Source organism: Branchiostoma lanceolatum, chromosome 4, assembly GCF_035083965.1.
Source record: "Branchiostoma lanceolatum isolate klBraLanc5 chromosome 4, klBraLanc5.hap2, whole genome shotgun sequence".
NCBI lineage: Eukaryota > Metazoa > Chordata > Leptocardii > Amphioxiformes > Branchiostomatidae > Branchiostoma > Branchiostoma lanceolatum.
The window spans coordinates 23,647,555-23,667,682 of record NC_089725.1 but is presented as its reverse complement, the minus strand read 5'-3'; the positions used below and the strand labels follow the sequence as shown (position 1 = coordinate 23,667,682).

Sequence of the window (20,128 nt, the reverse complement as noted above, 5' to 3'; positions counted from 1 at the left end):
ATCACGCCTTTTAGTTGGTCCTTCACACTGCTATGTGTTGCTCGCCTCGTATTTCTCCACCTAAGGCATACGGGTGATAGATTGCTCAAATATCAGGGTTCGAATACGCTGTAGTCTCCAGATTTCAGTGCATGAACTTATCTTTTGCCTCGCATACGAAGTGGTGACAACTAGAATTTACGTCTACTAAGCTGTGTTCCTGGTTATTCAATTCAAACTAAGTTTACTACGGCATAGAGAAACTCCCCTGGGACCAGAGTGTTAGGAAACGTTTTAATTCAATGTGTGTCCCCAGCAGATGCGTTGCATAAGTTGCACCCGATAATTTAACAAACCGCACTGTCAAAAATGGAGGTAATTAACTTTCACTAATGACTTTCTCTTTGTTCCCTTTACATTTTTTTGCATTGCCGATATTTTATCCGTAGACGGCATATCTGTCCCATTTTCCACACGAATACACCTTTTGCAACTTTTCTGGTTAGCTGACAGTCAAGGTTGAGGTTCGTACCATTCTTACGGTGGGAGCTCCATTGATTGTTCAAGGCATCGTCCATTGTACTCTATATATAACGACATCGTGGTTTATTCATGCACGGGTGACGCGTGTCGATCTGCTGTGTGGACTTTGAGCCTAACATGGTGGCTGTCCTTGAAGCACTATCTATAAAACGTTGATATGAATATTCATAATTAACCTACTAGTAGATAAACATGTCTATAAGATCAAGGTGTCCCTTTATGTCCTGTATGAGTTTTAGTAAAAGAAGTATGGAATGAAACCTGTCTTTCCTTGGGTTACATTCATTCATTCATTCATTAATTCATTAATTCATTAATTCATTGTTTAAAAAGAAATTCTAAGCGAAATATCTTTGGTTTAAACAAGGACTTTATATAATGTCCTTGGTTTAAAGATTCATCTACCCTATACTCTGTACCAGCCTGTTGGTGTACCGGTCACCCCAACAAATGCCGCAGAGTCGACAGGGAACGGCCGCAACGGTGGGAAAATCGTAATCATAGCTTGCGTGTAACAGTTATAACGTTATACTATTAATGCGCTACGTTCAAACATTTACCCTCAGGCGGTCTAAACGCTACCTCCATGACCCAAACCTGGCTTTTCGCGTGATGCTCATGAGCCAGAACTTTGATGAAGTCCAAAAAAAGCTCTCCAGCATGATTCAAGCACATCCATTAATCCCCCCTTCCGACCGGTAATGTACTCAATAAGATTATGTTCTTTACAGAAGTCGATGTATACAGTCTGACTATTGAAACGTAATCTTTGTATAGGAGCAGCTGTTGCCCGCCAAGGGTGGAGCACCTGTTGCTTGTAATGTTCTGAGTGTGATGCATACATGTAACGTTAGTTCCCTGGCCACAGGGGCATGTGTGAATGGAAAACACACAAGACCATGGTAGACAATGAAAATAATAACCTTCGTACGCACTCTGGGTTTATTGGAACGAGCTATTATCGTTTTATTAATGTTTCGAGTGCCCACCACTTGTGCGGAGTCTGTACGGCGGTCTGTCACAATGCCATGATGATCCCCAGTCACATAAACATTTCCCTCCCCTGTCAGGCGCAAGGGCTGGCCCTGCTCTCAGTTTGTTTAGTTCCAAGGTACCAAAACATGGGTCTAAACCTGTACAAATATTAGGTCTTTGTTCGGGCTTTTCCGAATCGCTCAGGTGGGCGGACACCGGGCGTTTATGTGAATAGATTGTTGTGAATTGTTTGTGAGGTGTTTGGTACTTGACCTTTTAAATGCCCGTTCCGGACCGTTACGAAATGGGAATAATCTCACATCCAAAGTTTCCATGATCTTTTTTCTGAGCGATCTAGCTGATGTTACGAGCCATTTTGAAGTTTTGTGTGTTATAACGTTTACCAATACAGTACCACGGCAACGGCTGCGTTAAAATTGGTCGGTAAGCAGCCCACCCCCATCCCGCGGAGTGGACCGGTCCCGGTGTAACACCCGGCGCCCACAGGCGCTGTACGTCTGTACCAGTCAGGAGAGAGAGCGTGCACAGACAGGAAGCTGCGGCGGGCTGAGGGATCTCACCTTACACCGTGATCTACACAGGTAAGTCACCTGCCACACACACATACACACACACCGTACACCACAGTCGCACAGGCGGCGGGGAGCTCACTTTCTTCTCGGCTGCTCATGCCGCACAGTTCGAAAAGCCAGGCTCGGATCGTGCACAATAAGACAGCCACATTTCTCCCCAGACTTGTACCATTGGGCCCGAGAAATTGTGTGGGGGCGGAAACAGCCACACTTTAGTGAATATTAAATACATGAACAGTGTGTCTGCTAGTGTTGTAACGGACTGCAGTAGACTCAGATACAACACTCTAGCTGTTTACTAGATCGATCTTCTTGTTTTTGAAATCCACAGCAAAACACTGGGTCACACAAGATGCTTAGTGCAGATATCGGGATAACGTGCGTCCAACATTTATATTCACCCACTGGCCTTACATCTCAGCTGAGAAACTGGCGAGATGTAGAAATCTGCTTAAACTCCAGGTGGACAATATCACAGCTCAACTTTCATTTTTACTTTCACTGTTCAATTGTCAAGCTGGAGGATTAAACTTCCCGAACTGGCAGTTGTTAATGTTACATTTGCATAAACAATATAAATAATGATAATTGATATAACGGTATTACCATGACTGCCCCCTCAAATCTTGACCACTTTTGTTTGACAGTGACCCTTGTTTGACACGAGGTACATTAAATATTCCGTGTTTGTTACAAATTTCACACAATGGGCCCTGCGCATTGTAGGATGGAACACCGTAAATATTGACAGACGACAGATAACCTCAGAGAAGATGTTTCCCCTACAGATCAGGTGATCAGTTACAGCAACCAGAGAAAAGTACTAACCCCTATAGGCAGTCATCGGAGTGAAATATGTCATCTTCTGTCTAGTTCCTGGATGATCAGTGCTTCCTATAGACCCAAGGAATATTGGCTATTCCAGGGAACTAAACTATTATAAAAAATCACTGATATTCTCCAAAATAAATTATTTTGGTATAACGTTAACACTAAATCCGGGATTTCACATATATCCAGGATTTTTAAAAACAAGGTATTTAGGGATATATGCTAGATCAGTAATACTGGCAGAAATCCAAACTTGACAGACTAACGACAGTCAGTGTTAAGAACTCTGCATTTGAAGACAACTGCATTTGAAGACAACGATGTCAAAAACTTTCCGCCCCAAAATAGAACAGACTGACCTTATCATGGGAGGATTTGAACTACAATGTTCGTTCGCTGGAACAAAGCGTTGCTTGCGACTTGGCCGTGTGGAACTCAACGGTCGTTTTGTCGTGATTTTTGTGTGCTTAGACAAATTTATATCTTTAGCGCTCTCTTCAGAGAGTCTTCTACCCCAAGAAAGGAACAACAGCTGCTTTAGAAAGGTAATTAGCGGCAAGATAATTTTGAGGAGTATTCTCCTTGCAGAAAACGGTTAGGCCACCACAAAATGCCACCGGTCTCAACTAGGGGTGGGTACCGGTACCGTGTACCGGTACAAAACCGGTATTTCTTAATGGACCGGTCCAAAAAAACCGGTCTGTAAAAAATCAGTGGACCGGCCTATGGACCGATTAGAAAATCCATAGTACCAGGCTACCAGCAGGCGGCCACATAACTGGTCTAAGAAAATACAAAACAGCAGATTAAACGAGTTGTTTTCGAAGACGTTAGCTGTGAATCATATCTAGAAACACTTAAAGGATGAGTAAACAGACGGCGAGGAGAGTATAGTTATAATTTTGAGACAAAGTGCAAACCTAAGAAATTATATCGTTCCAGACATGACGTTTGGAGACTTTTACGTGTGTCTCGCTCTCCAAAATATTATGTACTGCGACACTACTATAATCAGGTACAGGTCCGGACCTGGACCTGACCCTCTGGACCTGGACCGGACCTGAATTTTATGTACTGGTACCCACCCCTAGTCTCAACGCCACGGGTGGTCCTTTGAAATTGCAATATTTTTGTATTAATAAAGAAATATGATATTCATAGCATCAGTGACAAAGGTAATCTATGATATTGACATATAACAGAAAAAAGGGATGGTTTGTCAGATTGGTTTCAATTTTAATATCTTATTGGAAAACTCCCGGATTTAGGTGAAGTAGCGTTATAATATCACTATAGTAGTTTTCACTTTCAAAAAGTCAGACAATTTTTTACCAATGGAGTTCTGCTATAGTTATCTTTTCCTAAAGGAGAAATATGCGCTGCAGTGCTAGTTGTTGGAAATTGGGAGATTTGACCTTTGTTTTTCTGCCCTCGAGAGATTTCATCTTGCTTCACTAATAAAATTTATCACTATCGGTACGAACTAACAGTAAAGCCACACCATTCAATTTTTGCCAAACAACAGATCTACACATATTCCCATTTCTATTGCAGGTCTGAATCGAAGTGATTTTGATTGTTCCTCATCTGTATTCAAATTTCAACATCCTTCTATAGCGTTACTTCCAGCATATGAATATGAGGACTGATCTAGCACCAGTCGTGTATGAAAGGCTCCGCACCTTTACATGTAAAGAGTCCCTTGCCATTTGAAGGTACTCATCAGTCCCTGAGTAGAAGGGATGAAAGGCAAAATGACATTGAATCTTTAATAAATCAAAAGCTGATGCCTTCACTGCTTGATTCGACCAAAGGTATAAAGTCACGCCTAGAGGGACAGACCTCGTGCAGAGGTTCGTGACGTTAAATCACCCGTGAGATAGAAACTTTTGTTGTCGCTACGACGCTACCTGCGGGTTTCCTGGTTAGATGTGAAAGGACAGCACAAATGTGAATGATTGAAAAAAAAACACCTCTTGAAGCAGGCTCAACAGGTGTTTATTCTACTGACACAAATTGGCAAGTCTAAAGTCTGAACCTTCATTCGTATCAGTATCTTTACCTAATCAAACTAATTTCTTATTTTGTACACATTCAATTGGAAAATTTTTTGGTTGTTCCTCAAGCACTTATCATAATTACAATACAGTTGTAGCAAAGCTGCATTACACTAGTACTAGCTACTTGAAAAATCATCAGGCTTTGAACACCTCAACTGAGGATGACAAAAGAAGACAAGTGACATGTCAGGGACACTACGTTTTTGTATTTCAAAAATTCAAATTCAAAGAAAATTATTCTTTTTGATGATAAGATTTATAGAAGGCTGTATTCCAGGAAGTAGGAAATGACATATTAGTGAAACATCATTGCAATCGTACAAGGTAGCAGATCAGAGATAAAATTGAACCTTGCAAGCTTGCCCTTGGTGTAATCCTTGCAAGTCTTGCTCTTATTACTGGCTAACAGCAGTCTGCACTATGGCAAGCATTTTCATGAAAATTCCCCATTAGTGCCAGCACATTTCTGACTCGTTCGCCTCAAACATCTTAACACCTTAAGCGTATCGGGAAGAGGATTTTGTGGTGGCAGGTCAAAAGAATTACTTCTGAAATGTTCAAGCTGCTGACCCAGGAGCCGGTTGAAGATTGACATGCAAAGCACGGAGATAAGACACTCCTGGGGCAGATGATGGTTGGCATGCTATGTTGCCTGCTGACCCACATCGGGGACTCCTTGTGGGGTTATAGATATATCGGGGAAAACTATCTCAGCATGCAAAATATGAAACCAGAATGGCAGGAACATTGTGTCGTCGTTATACATCTATGCAGTAGCTAGAAAAATTTGAATTCTCTCAGTGGAATTAGAACTGTTGAATGAACAGATGTCAAGCTAAAAATAATTTTTTATTTGATATCATGATTTAGGTAGAGGAATTAAAAGAAAGAGCCCAAATCATAAGAAGGCAGCAAACGAAACAGCTGGGTTGTACACTTGTAAAATGATGATCAACCTTTTTGTGGACATGTTATCTTGTCTTTAACCTTCTTCGCGATCTCATGTTTAATGGCAGCTGAAACATTACACACCCTTTTAAAGGAGTACAATTTTGCTGAATTTACAGCTCTCTCGCTCGGACTGTTTTGCAATGCCATTGATTAAACCCACTCTAAAGGTCGAATTCGGTTTCCGAGATTGTCTTAAAATTAGGCGTCATGAGTACAATTACTGTAATTTACAGGCGTGCCCCATTATTTGCGGTGGTGTGTGCCGAAGGGGGTTGTTTGATGTGCCTGGTTACTGTGTGGTGGGTCCACTGTGGAGCTGTGGCCGTAGGTGTGCCTGCCTGCCTGCCTGCCTGCCTGCCTGCCATGTTTCTTCCTATCCCAGTGTACTGACATTCAAATATTGACCCCTTTCTTGACAGGCACTGGCAGCTCATCTATCCAGAACCTAGCTTTTGCTACAGCCAAGACATATTTACATCTTGTGGAGGGGTGGTGTCGAGACCCTTTCACCACACTGACGCATACATCAAGAGCTGGTAATAATGGAGGAGAGCCATGGGTCTCTGAGCAGCGTTATGTGCTGAGCAAACAGGGAATGGACGTTTTCCATTGAGGGATGCTTGCTGACCAGGGTGTGAATCTGCACTGTGCAATCTGAGCACAGAGAAGGCACCACCTTTAAAGACCCCAGGCTGATCTGTAGTCGGCAGCGGCCAGGATGCAGCGGCTGCAGAAGCAATCCGTGTTCAGCTGGCGCCCCAAGATCCCGCAGGCCCTGCTGGACGGTGCTGTCTTCCATACCTGGGATGAGGTTTGTGTCAAAAGTTCAGAGTGTTCATACAAATGATAATGTAACGCTTGTGTTGGATTCATGGGTCACTGTTGAAGCAGGCTATTTGTAACAGGGGAACTGACAGGCTGTCCCCTTTTGTTGCTGTAGAGGTTGTTAGATGTTCTTGCTAGGCTACTTTGCATACTCTTTAGGCCATGTTGATTTGATGATATGGATGACATCCGCGAGTGCATCAATTTTCGTCTGTTTCCATCAAAGAAAAAAGAAAAAATTCGGCCATAGTGTGTATCGTACAAAGCAGCTGCATAATGAGATCAGAACATATAGGCCATAAATTGCCAAAAAATATCTGAAAAGCAATTCCAAAGAAGAAAATGTGAAATAACAAAAATGAAAAATCTATTATTCGGTATACCATACTCTGTGTTTTTAGTTTTGTTCATTCTTACTGACCATGTAGATTTCATAATGAAGGCAACTCTTTTTATTTGCACGCTTGTGTCAGTTTTGAGGTCCCCAGATGATGTCATCCATATAATCAAATCAACATGGCCTCAGTTATGTTAAATGCATAAACATGACCTCAAGCTGGGAGAATTGTAAAATGAACACAGGTATTCGTCCACAGTTATGGTTCCAGTGTTCTTTCTAAACTCTTGAATACCTGTTCTTTCACATTGTACTTTGGCATGAATTAGCATAGCATTTTATAGGCTGAAAGAATTATGCATGCCCTATTTAAAAAAAAAGCTTTAATTACCCAATCCACATGGTATGTGGCAAAACTAGGAATGTACTTTTCAAATAGAATACCAAGAAATGTCATTTTACATACCTGAATTGGAAATCTTGTGAGTGCATATCTGAGAAACACTGATCTGATGGATGTGTAATGGTCAACAAAACTGGAAGGAAAACTGGAAGTAGTATAAAGCTTTGTGTCAAAGTAGACCAGCAGTCACAGCTACACCACTAATTTTTTATGATAAGGCCACACCATTTTAATTTCTTGGTTAACGGAATTTAAAAAAAGAATGCTAGATTGGAAAATCAACAGGAAAACAGAATCTTAGAGGAAAGTTTGTACTTTGGTGCACACAATTTCAGGGAGGTCAGGTGCAAGTTTTCACCCCAGCCTTCTGTTTTCATGAATTTTTTTTGCAAAAATTTAAAAACAAAATCTGTTAACCCAGAAATTGAATTGGTGTGGCCTAAGGACTTGTATAAACATAGACATACTACTCAACTTCATAGCTGGAAACAAAGCAAAATGCATTTCAGTGAAAGGATGACTTTAAAGAATATCATAGTAAGGTCTCATTCAATTTGGTGATGTGTCTTTTTTTTATGTGTCTTAAATCATAGCTACAAACAAAACAATAATTGAATATCATGTGTCCAAAAGCCAATCCAAAAAATGAAGCTGGTTAGGCCTTCGAGTTTGGATTTTGTATTCCTAGCCATGCTTTTGAGTGCGTTGAGATAAGCTGGTCGACACCTTTAATTTTTTGCCTGTCAGCTCTACTAGCCAGAGATGACAGTAAGTTTGGATGTTTATGTCTGCCCATGATAATCCTGACAAACACTAGTTAGGGTCAGGTCCATACTGCAGTCCCTGATGACTAACTGCATGTGCAGAATGCAGCTTGTTCTCAGAATGCATCATTGAAAAACAGGTGAAGCTGGAGGGCGATTTACTGTATGGTTATGGGAAATGACTTTTCTACAAATAATTCTTGGCAGCATTAAGTTCAAAAGGTTACATGACGTTCTGCAACTCCCAGCACAAAACATGAATTCTGTTGCACAAGCACTAGCCTTATACAACCACTTATTTCAAATGCCATTATCGTCATGATTGTGGTTTTCCTGGTTCTTGCAGTGATGTCCCTGTAACCATTAACAAATTGTAACAGAAATGGAAATTATGCTTTCCAATCAACCATAATATATTCTGTTATGTAAGGACAGCCAGGATTTATTAAAAGTCAATCTGAGCCATCAGACAACTGATGGCTTTAGTGTAATCAGAGGCAAAGAGACATCATTATTAGTAATTAGAGGAAGACTCCACCAATTAGGGAGTTGATTGGAGACATCCAGGGACAAGTCATTTCTGTCATAGCTCAATCAATAATGAATATTTCTCCTGATCTAGATGGTGATGCACGTGAGCAGTGGAAAAAAACATGTGCATGGAGTTCAAGTGAAATGTCTCCGAGTCTGGTGCTGTAAAATAGCAATAAAAGAAGAGTTAAGAGAGAAGAAATGATGGAATGGAAAGCAGGATACCAGATCATCTCAGGGTCCTGTATTAGGTCCATTGGTATCTTTTTTGATGAGGATTTTTCTCAAGGACCTATCAGATAAATTAATTTGGCTAAATCCTGCAGGTTTTAATGCCTTAGATATCCCCTCTGAAATTAGTACTTGCATCTATCCATGGAAGGGGCAGGAGTGTTACATGTAGGTAGTTGCAATCATTTTTTTTGCCACCTAGAACTTTGGTTGAACCATTATCCCCAGCCCTTCTCTTTCGAAATCTAGAATCCAGAGTGTTCTACTAAAGAAAGCACTAGACCCACCAATTAGAATTAGCTGGTAATTGATGCTATAAGGCAATTACCCTCACCAAGAAGGTTATGTATTCGGGTGCGTTCATATGTGTGTTTGTTGGTCTGTCAACTCAACAACTCAAGAATGCCGGGATGGATTGTCCAGATATTCGGTATGTGGGTTAAGGTCTTGATGAGACCTCAAAATGATTAGACTGTGGGTACCCTACCCTAGTGGCTTGTACTCATCTGATCTGATGAATATGGTATGGTCACCAAATTGGAGTGCACTGAAAGAAGTGACGAATTCCGAAAATAGGTGACATAGCTTTGAGCCCCCTAGCAGCTTGTTGGGGCATTTTTAAAATTTTTTGAAAAAGGATAACCCTTAAGAAGGGGTCAACAGATCATGATTCTATGCATGCAGGTATGATAATTTACATGATTGAATTATGCAAATCAGGATGTGATATGCATGATCAATGAGGAAAATTTATGAATCCAATGCATTTCGTGACTATTCGAACATGTGACATACGTAACTGAAAAGAAAGATATGAATCATGCAAATGAAGACCTAATTCATAATGAATGAGAAAATATTATAATTCCACAGACAGTGAATGACAGGAATTTCATACTTGCAGCATTTGGAAGTTGAACATGAATCATGCAAATTGTTACTTCATTTGCATAATTGATGAAATTCTTTCATACTTTGGACAACAGTTATTTGGGAAGAGAAGATGATCAACTGAAATAGATTATCAAATGAGAACCTTATTAGCATAATCAGTGAGAAAAATTAGTTCTATGATACATCACTCGAAAAAGCTGGCATTATTTGGTAAAGATATGAGACTGTGGAACTCTATTTTGTTTCACGATTATCTGCTGTATTTCTGAAGCTGACACATTAACACGGCATTACGCATTCTTCCTGCACAGTAACACTAACAGCAGTGAAGTGTTCAAAATATCTTCCGGTAAAGTGAGGCTCAAACCACCTGATCTTTGTTTGATGAGCTTAGGGATGGATTTGCAAGGGCAAGTTTCTTAAGATAAACCAGAGAGCAGCTAGAAGGCCTGCAGGGTTTGCTGTATGTTACCACTAATACCAGTGACGGGTCTGAGGCTTTATCTCACATACACACTGTGTACTACTGTCACCGCCTGTAACGTTACATATGTACATGTACCTGCTAAAGAAAATAGCAATGAACATCGCTGGGTGGTCTTGGGCATGTAAAACCTTGCCTTGAAGTTTTACCGAAAAGATATTTGATTATTCAATGTCAATGTAGCAAATCAAAACAAAAAATCAAAACAGGTGAATGCTTGTCCATCATTATTTATCACTGACTGAATGGGATTTGCAACATTTGCATTGACAAGACAAGATTGGAGTGGTATCCCGTCCAGATGGCGTGGAAGAAATTTGTCTCGACATTTCACTATTCTGTATTATATTACTGAACAACAACTGTCAGGCCTGAGGATGCAACAGGAGAATACAATTATGGCAAATTGTTAGTCCACAGTAATCAGGTGGAAATTGACCTAAATTGGGAATCAGCAGGGAGCAAGGTGCCGGGGAAGGTTTCCATCTTTGTATTCACCCAGACACAGGAACTCCTGCACCTGAGTGGCCTTTATCACAGTGTACACCTGATAAACATGAGATGCTCTAACTAGTCTAAGGTGTGTCCCTGCCAACTGACTTCTGTAGTTTTAGTAGTAGTTGGTGCATAGAAAAGGAAAGCTATGTTACTCAACAATCTGATGTACATACATGCATACAAACATACAGAAACATATTTAGTTAAAGCGCTGCAAGGTGTTACTGAACTTCAAATTTCTTTGTTTATTTTTGAAATGCAACTGTATTACAATACATTGTAGCACATAGACAGCAGTAAGCTGTTAACTTTGAATTTGAATCTGGGAGATATCCTCTTCAATTGTAGATAAATGCTATCTATCAGAAGAGCTGACTTTCCAGATAGCTATAGGCTATTCTGTATTCAGAAGAAATGCCAAAGACATTTGGAGAAAACCGTTCCCTGGAAAACTGCAACCTCAATTGGCATGTACGGGTATCGATCAAATATCAGCTGAGCCTGTCAGGGTTTGCTGTATCCCTGGATACAGGAAGTCTTCACACACAGGCAGATTTAACACAGCCTTCTTCAGAATTTCTTTTCACTTGTTACAGTGGATCATGTACAACGTTTAAAATGGATTTCCAGCTCACTTAACCTCTGAACTGTAAAAACCTAGCCTGTTTATTTATGTTTTATACCTGCAAATTGTTTTAGACAAGCTTTACAGCATTGAAGATAGAAATGGTAACTTCTAACTGTTAATTAGAATGTAGAATTTAATGTTAATTCTAGTTGATAAGTCTAATTGATATTCCTAAAGTTGCCATCTTTTCTAAAGCCCCCATCCAAGTCCGTTAAACAGAGAGTCATATTGCCGAGGCCTTGCAGGCACTGTTGAATGTCAAAGAACTCGTTTCTGACTCTTAATGCCTTTGCAGGGATGCAGGTCACAGTCTTATTCTGTACCTAAGGGAGTGTTCAATACAATTGGGGGAGGGGGATATGTAAGTTTGTAACCTTGTGTTCATTTCAGCTGACGTGCATATATACATGTCAGACAATCAGACAAGGCTGTTCCATGGTAACATCCAGGATCTGTGCTGTTTACTTTCCAAGGCTTCTAGTGTATTTTGTCAACAGTGCATGACCGGTGGAGGACACGTGTCTGTATAATCCTTGGTGCACTAAAATTTCATTGACTACAGGAAATAGGTACAGACACTGCATAGCAGCTATTGCCTTAGTATAGTAGGTAACAATTCATCGTCTGCTTATCAACAGACAGTGATATGTATGCCACTATCTCCATATGTGTCTTGTCTGTGTGATCATCAAAAAGCAGTTTGGGCTCAGTTGAGAAAGGATGTATATTGTATTCAAGGACACAAGTATTCCAGAGCATTTTTATTCATCATGAAAGGCATCACTGCGTTTTTGCGAGCGTATATGAAAGTCAAATTTGCTGGCTTTACCTACTGCTGTGTGACTGTGACTTTATCTATCAATTTATCATCAGAGATAATTCGGTGAAATATCAGCTGTTCTATTCCATATAGCAACGTGGGCTGAAAACCACCGTTTGCGTTATCTGTTTTGACACAAAAGTTCAAAAGGATTAATTGCACGATAATGGCTTCAAGATAATGTTCAGTCTGCTTAATGTATTGCATTGTTGTTAATTCTATGTTGACATTCCACTTTGGCATTTAACAATGAAATCAATATGATGTCAGCTTCTTTTTGATCGGTTACTGTCACATGAATTGTCAGTGGTCGCAAATTGGTACAGCCTCAGCACATGGACCTTTCAACAAATACCCATGTGGCCTGTAATGAATTTTGACATTTAGCTTTGATTCTGTCGGCTGTGTTTTGGTTTGCACCGTAAACCCTCGATCAGTCTGAGAGATGTTTGAATTCCTCACTTGAATGTTTGGGTGCTTACATGGGTGTGAGAGTGAGAATTTTGTTGTTGAAAAACTATCAAGGCTTTTTAGAATCAGTGTTATAATGTTTGCTAGGTAAAACAGTATGATAATGCAGAGCAGGCTTGGCCATAGGAAGGAACTGCCATTCAGGTAATTTGTCTTTTAGCCATATAATCAAAAAGACTAACAGCTAGCAGATTGATATTGGACTGAGTAGAGCACTTTGGACTAGTCTTTGTAGCCTTTTACAGCTTCAACTGCATACATTGTAATTTGTAACGCTAGTTCACCTAAATCCAGGAGTTTTCCAATAAGAGTTAATTGAAACCAATCTGGCAAAACAATAAACCATAATTTTTTCTGTTATAATAACTTATATCTCAATATCGTAGATTACATTTGTCACTGGTGCTTACATATTGCATTTCTTCTCTAGTCCTGTTCATGCAAAAAATTGCATTTAAAAGGCCCGCAAGTGGCGTTGAATGCGGCGGTGTTTTTGTTGCGGCGTAAGGCCGCACTAATTTTTTTTGTCGCTTCTCTGAATAGCCTCTCCTGTTTTTCCCAATTTGACCCCAAAAAAAATGGGTCACTATTCCCTTTCACAAATTTTTACTCACGATTTCACTATTTGTTCAGTTGTAGGTCATAAAGGAGTGTGGTTACATATTATCATAAGTTATAATTTATCATTTATCAAAACTTTGTTAGTACTTGATCAAAGAAAGGGGTTCATTGCATAAAATGAGCCATACAAAGCTGAAACTTGAAGAATCCTCTTATTCTTTATGTTATGTGAACCCTTATCTTAACCCCAGACTATATTTGCAAAATTTTTATTACATTTTTTTCCCCCTGTCGTTCCATTTTTTTGGGAAAAAATCTGAGAATCAACAAATAAAATTGGTGTGGCCTAACTGTTTTCCGCGAAAAGAATACTCCTGAAAATGATCTTGCTGCTAATTACCTTTCTAAAGCAGCTGTTGTTCCTTTCTTGGGTTGAAGAGAGTGTTAAAGATATAAACTTGTCTATAAAATATGTCTAAGCACACAAAAAATCACAACAAAAGTTCCTCACGGCCAAGTCGCAAGCAACACTTTGTTCCAGCAAACGAACACTAGTTCAAATCCTCCCATGATGAGGTCAGTCTGTTTCATTCTGGGGCGGAAAGTTTTTGACATTGTCGTCTTTGAATGCAGGGTTATCAAAGCTTTTCAGGCAGCGTTCTGAACATGTTAGTCTTCAAGTTTGCATTTCTGGTCATATAACTGATGTTGCATCTAGCATATATCCCTAAATACCTTGTTTTTAAAAATCTCGGATATATTTGAAATCCCGGATTTAGATGAAGTAGCCCTATTTGATATTTGAAAAACTCTTTTACCCAACAAATCCTAATGACCCCCAGCAGCGGTCTTCACACTTCATTTAAAATAAAAAGATTGTGAGATTTGTTTAAAAAATCTTGAGATTTTGTGCTAAATTTTGAGGTGTTTTGACTTAATCTTGAGATGTTTTCACTTAATTTGGAGATGTTCTAAACAATCTCAGGATATTTTAAAATGATAGCAAGATGCATTAAAAAGATCTCAAGAGGCGTTTGATAAAATCCTTGGGGTTTTGAAAAAAATATCCAGATTCTTGGGAACAATCTTGAAAGAAATGTTGCAATTTCTCCTTAAGGCCACACCAATTTAATTTCATGATTAACAGATTTTTTAAAAATCTTAGCCAAAACAAAAGCATGAAAACAGAAGGCTGGGGTGAAAACTTGCACCTGACCCTGTTCACTCCCTGAAATTGTGTGCACCAAAGTACAAACTTTCCTCTGAGATTCTGTTTTCCTGTTAATTTTCCAATCTAGCATTTTTTTTAAAATTCCGTTAACCAAGAAATGAAAATGGTGTGTCCTAAGATTGATATGTGTCAGTATGAAAAGTATTTAGAATGATATACAGTACTCAGAGACATCTGCCATACATTTATCATAGGTGGCTGTAATGATTTTTTAAATATGAATTAAAGAAGCCTCATCAAGAAAAGGAACCAGATCTAAAACATGAATTTAGACAGTCTAGAAAAATCTTACCATCTTATTGGAATGTTGACAGTCAATGACAGAATGTTAAGAATGGCAGCATCTTTCCTGAAGCATTGTAACCAGTAATAACTTATATCCCTGCTCTGGAACAGATGCGAAATGTATCTTTCTTGAGCTTTACTAAATCTGGCTCATTTTTTTCTTCTCTTCTGCCCAGGAGTCGTCTTCAGTGGAATTTGACTGCACCTTCAAGACTGATGAGTATGGCTTCTTCCTCTACTGGAAAGCAGAAGGCAAGGTATGGGGGATTTTATAGTAGCCCAGAGGTTACTACAGTTCATATGCATCATTCTCCTGGTTGAGCAAAAGTGCCATTACTCAGGGTATCTATCCCATCTGGCAATGTCCCTCCAGTCCGGGCCAAACCAACTTTCAATCAGTTTTGAGAATTTCCCGGAGAAGACGTGTGGAGATGGCGTCATAATTATTCAACCTCCATGGGTTGTACCTAAAACAAACAAACAAACAAATATTTTTCCAAAAATGAAGTCAAACTGAGAAAAATGGAGAAAAAAAAAACACTGTTCATGTTAGTGTCCAAATATTATCTCCCAGAGGCACAACGTCGATAAAATGTGCACACACCACAGCTTCATAGTGATGCCAACATAATGCAATTTTTGAGCCTGAGGGTCTGATAAAAAATTATTACTGGGAGTTCATACATAAGTGACCCCAGTATTGGAGATAAGAACATTTATCAACTACATTACTTTCCAGACCATTGCTGCACAAGGAGATAAGGAGTTGGATATTGAACCCTATCAACCCATTTGGAAAAGTCCTGGAATTGCCCCAAAAATTCGCAGAATTCCAATTATCCCTGTTCGATCCATGACCATAAGGCCGGTAAAGGAACCCCCCAGGATGATGGATGAATCAGTTGAAGGTTCTTGTGTCTCAGTTAAGGCTATTAAAACATGTCTACTGAGGTGGCAGCTACATCCGAATCTGCAGGGTGTTACTAATGTCTGATTTAGTACATTATGCCTCAGTGGAGCTCTTTCATGTTGTCTCACAGTAATGACAAATGTGCAAGGTATTCCAAAAGAATGGCACATCAAGTATCCTTCACCTTTGTCATGGAAAAGTAGGCATGCCTCTAAAAGTCCAGATGTCTGTGTGGAAGTATTCTCAGTGAGGTCTAACGAAGAAGGACACAAACATTTCCCCTTGAAGCATTTCTACCAGGAGCACTTCTGGAGCAGTTTATCTCAGACCACCATTAGAGCACTTTGAGAAGTGATGCATGCCAAGATTATTCTCCGTGGAAGCTTTTTCTTTTTTTTTTACTTGGGCTGCGCAACTCAGCCTCTGGCCACAATCGGTTCAAATCAGTAGCGGGCATAGGCCAGTGGGAAGTGACCCTGCCTCTCGACAAAGCGGTCATGAGTTTGAATCCCAGCTGTTGTCCCTCACCCGACATGCCCGCTACTGGAAAGGGTCGCAGGCCTTAGGATGGGACGTTAAGCAGTGGTTCACCGTTCATTGTACTTGTCGACAAGAGCTATATGGGAATTTCCCGATACAACGGACCTGTAAATACTGTACATAAGACTCCATGGGAAAGTCCTCAGTCAGCCATACTTAAGTCCAGCTAGGATGCATACATGTAGATACTTACTAACTTAGTAGTAAGATAGGCCTAGGGAAGTTAATGTTGTGTTTCTGATTACTGTCCTGAAGAAATTATGATTGGTAAGGAGAAATTTTTGTAGTTGTAGATTTCAGCCACAACAAATACTGTAATGTAGAACTGAAATGCATCAGGCTAGGGTCGGCAGGTCTTTGTTTGGATCGGTCAGGTAAGCAGAAATACAACATTTTTTCCCCAGGCCTTACATGTATGTAGAATCAGTCAGTACACTGACAGCAAGGAAGCATGCTGTCAGTGTTGTTGAAACATTATGTATGCATTTGTGATGAAATCCATGTAAATTGTTGATCTTTGTATAAATCATCTAAGTAGAAAACACAAATCATTAATACAGGACGTTTATGATTGATAATGTGCACGCTGTGTAGCCACTTGCTTTGTTTTTTATCATTGTTAATCATAAAACTTGGACACAAAAAACTCTTCTTCCTTTCTGCAAGCTGAAGGCTCTGACTCAAGTCAAAGTTCAGACAGGTCAAACCAGATAACACTGGATTTCAAACATAAGTGGATGTTTGAAGTATAAGATTTCCCAGAAATCTGGAGAATCTTGCACCATGAGCTGCTAATGGCACCCTACTCCCATAATTGCTGCAGGTATTTCAATCCCTTTCAGTAAGCCCTTGAGTGGTGCCCTGACAGTGATCTTATCAGGGATGGAGTAGGCGTAGTAAAGTTGCAGTTGCAAGTCCCAAGATCCGTGATGGCCGTGACGCAAATGTAACATGTTGAGTAAACATGAGTTTCCTGTTCGCTGCCCTGGGTCCACAGCGATGTCAAGGGGTCACCATGTCTCTCCCATGAAGCCCTGTTAGGCAAACCAGCTAAATGCATGGGTGACCATGTTCCTCGAGGAAGGTGTCAAGTTCTGGCAATTACCCGAAGGCTTCAAAGGCAGGTCCAAATCAAGACCAAGGGTGGAGGGCAGAGTTGAACTTTCAACTGATGTGTATGCTTATCCTCACACAGAGTGGATGAACATTCCATAAGGGCCATTAGCCATGATTCTCCCAGTAACTTCCTGAAGCAACTGGGTGCATTGTGAATTTAGGTCAAGCTTTGCAGCCAGTGAAGGAGGTTTTTTTTCTATGAAGTCAGGATTTTCATGTCTTAGGTCTCTTAGCGTCATCTAAAAGAAACAGAAAAACACACACACAGATCCTGTCTCTATCTTGTACAATGATTACAGGCTGTGCATGGGGGTCGAGAAAACAAAAGGACAAGGTTAATCATGGGGCCCCCTAGCGGCTCTCCATGGTACTGCAGTGGAACTACCAGTTCTGATATCTTGTGTTCTAAATGCTACAATAACCTTCTGAAGAAAGATAAGTCTTTCATACTTTGAACAACTTGTGTTATTAACTTGTTTGGTTAGAGAAGATGATCAACTCAGATGTAATTTATGCAAATGTGGTCTTTATTTGCACAATCAATGGGAAACATTTATAATATGTCACTTGAAAAGGTTAAAATGATTTGGCAAAGGTACGAGGTCGTTCAAATTCAGTTACTTGCATCTCCTGACCTTTGATGTGAAAAATGAAGCTATGCCCTGACTCTGTAATAACTGAGATACATCTATCCCAGATATACATTAACAAGTGCTATAACCTGTCCTCCAAGGAAATCTTCTTATCTGGGACGCGTCCCGTCAGCCAACTTCATCCCCATCCCCAGATTCCCCTTGAAGGGTGTATTTGAGGTCAGGGAAGTGAATTAGGAAGTGATCTGTGCGGGCAAGATAACAGTTGACTTACCAATTCAGAAAAAAAGGTTTGAATGGCTGTTGAGCCACGCCCTGGTGGAGATTTATTGAATTCCCATCCAGGTCATGATGAGTTATGATCTGTTCAAAATTCACTGCTGTTCACATACATTTTGTACTTTAAAGGTTTAAGATAGGGAAGTCATTTGGAGAGACTGATAATTTTCGTAGGTGACCCAAGTCAGTATGAGATAATGGACGTTTTATATTTACATTGTCATGCGTCAATAACTATGATATCTGCTGAATTCTGCAAATTTAAGCTAAACTGCATGTTAGCATATTATCAATGTAACATGTCAAAGTAATTCATGGTAACATTGGAAGTGATAACATTATCCCATTCTCTGTATTTCTGTACTATCAGGCAAGCCCAGGACTACTGTGCCAATTAAGTGTAGATTACAAAATGTCATGTACCTCATAGAATAAATCCCTGATTTCTGTCACATGGTACTGGTATATCTGTATGGCTCAAAGTCCTTTAGAATTTAAGAGATGAAACATGACATGCTTGACCAGATCTTGATGACAGGAAATAGACTGCCTCTATCAAGAAATGTGTCACTTTGGGCCTCAGCACCCATCTTAAGACGTATAAAGTAAACTTTGTCTTAAAAGTTGGCAACTCAAGCGGCAGTGGGAAGCGCGTATGTTTCAAGACATTCTCATGACACAACAAAGTCGCATTCATATGGTGTGAATATCCCTGTACAGTGTAATAACTTAAAAGGTAGTTTTATGGTAAGGTTTAGATCAAGGTAGAAAAATGACCGAAAACAGTGACTTTGTTTTCATGTTTTGATTGGTAAGATACAGTCAAACCTGCCCAAGGCGACCACCCGGCGGACCGAGCAAAAACGGTCGCGATGGACAGGTGGTCGCCATGAAGAGGATTCCACTCACATGTTTCCAGGTTGAGGTTTTCAAATACAGTACGTAAATGGATGGATTATTATGTGAATTTAGACAGCATGAGCCCCACCAGGTTCAATTCTCATTGACAGAAAGATCCTACAAAAATTACATTTTCTGTTATCGTTGTAATAATTGTACATCGCTACATCGTGTACACATTTTCGTAATAATTTTGACTACAAAACAATGGTTGCCTCGATGATCGCAGCACCATCCCGCATTCACACGTTACATTAAATAGTACACACACATGCACATCATCGAAGTTTTAAGGCCTAAGACAAATCCCTAGAAAACACCTGCTGGCCCCAGCCTTTTTTGGGTAAAAGGGTCAGAAAGTTTTCGATCTGACAACTAAAGATGAAACGGAACGGTGATTTCGTCGCGCCGCCAAGCTCTGTGCGACCGCATCAAAAGTAAGTCAGTGCAGCAGAACGCAGAGCGTCCAATAAAGGTTTGTGAGAGTCATGGAAATAAAAGTCATGGAAAAAAAAGAATATTAATTTTCAACAATAACTAGAGTATTCGTAAATGTTCATACACAAAAGCATCGTGTTTTAGAAAGGTCAGCGGTACGCCAAATCCGGGCAACGCCAAATCCAAGATGGCATCGGGACCGAGGAACAACATTTCTCGCCCGATGTTTTGCCCGCCGCGAAGTCATTTTTCGGCGGAATTTAGTAAGACACAGACACATTTTTGTTGAAAATACAAGATATAGATAGTAATTTCTGTGAAATCTGACTTTTTGACGCCATGCACTACGTATTCGTTTTGAAAATTGAATTTAAACTGTACTGAGTTTGCGGTAAACTATAAGATTACGATAGGCACAACAACATCACAAACATTTGTCTTTACAGTGTTTATAGGG

The 20,128-nt window shown here is 40.0% G+C and overlaps 1 protein-coding gene across 3 annotated transcripts in view; it reads left to right on the top strand.

Moving 5' to 3' along the window:
* The first annotated feature begins 1,968 nt into the window (after positions 1-1,968).
* Positions 1,969-20,128, top strand: part of LOC136433498 (1-phosphatidylinositol 4,5-bisphosphate phosphodiesterase beta-4-like) — a 58,815-nt gene continuing 40,655 nt past the window's right edge. For all 3 annotated transcript variants that reach the window (XM_066425777.1, XM_066425776.1, XM_066425775.1), the window contains exons 1-3: positions 1,969-2,099; positions 6,352-6,743; positions 15,072-15,152. In XM_066425777.1, the coding sequence (XP_066281874.1) occupies positions 6,651-6,743; positions 15,072-15,152 (174 nt within the window). In that variant the 5' untranslated portion in view covers positions 1,969-2,099; positions 6,352-6,650. The remainder of the gene's footprint in view (positions 2,100-6,351; positions 6,744-15,071; positions 15,153-20,128) is intronic.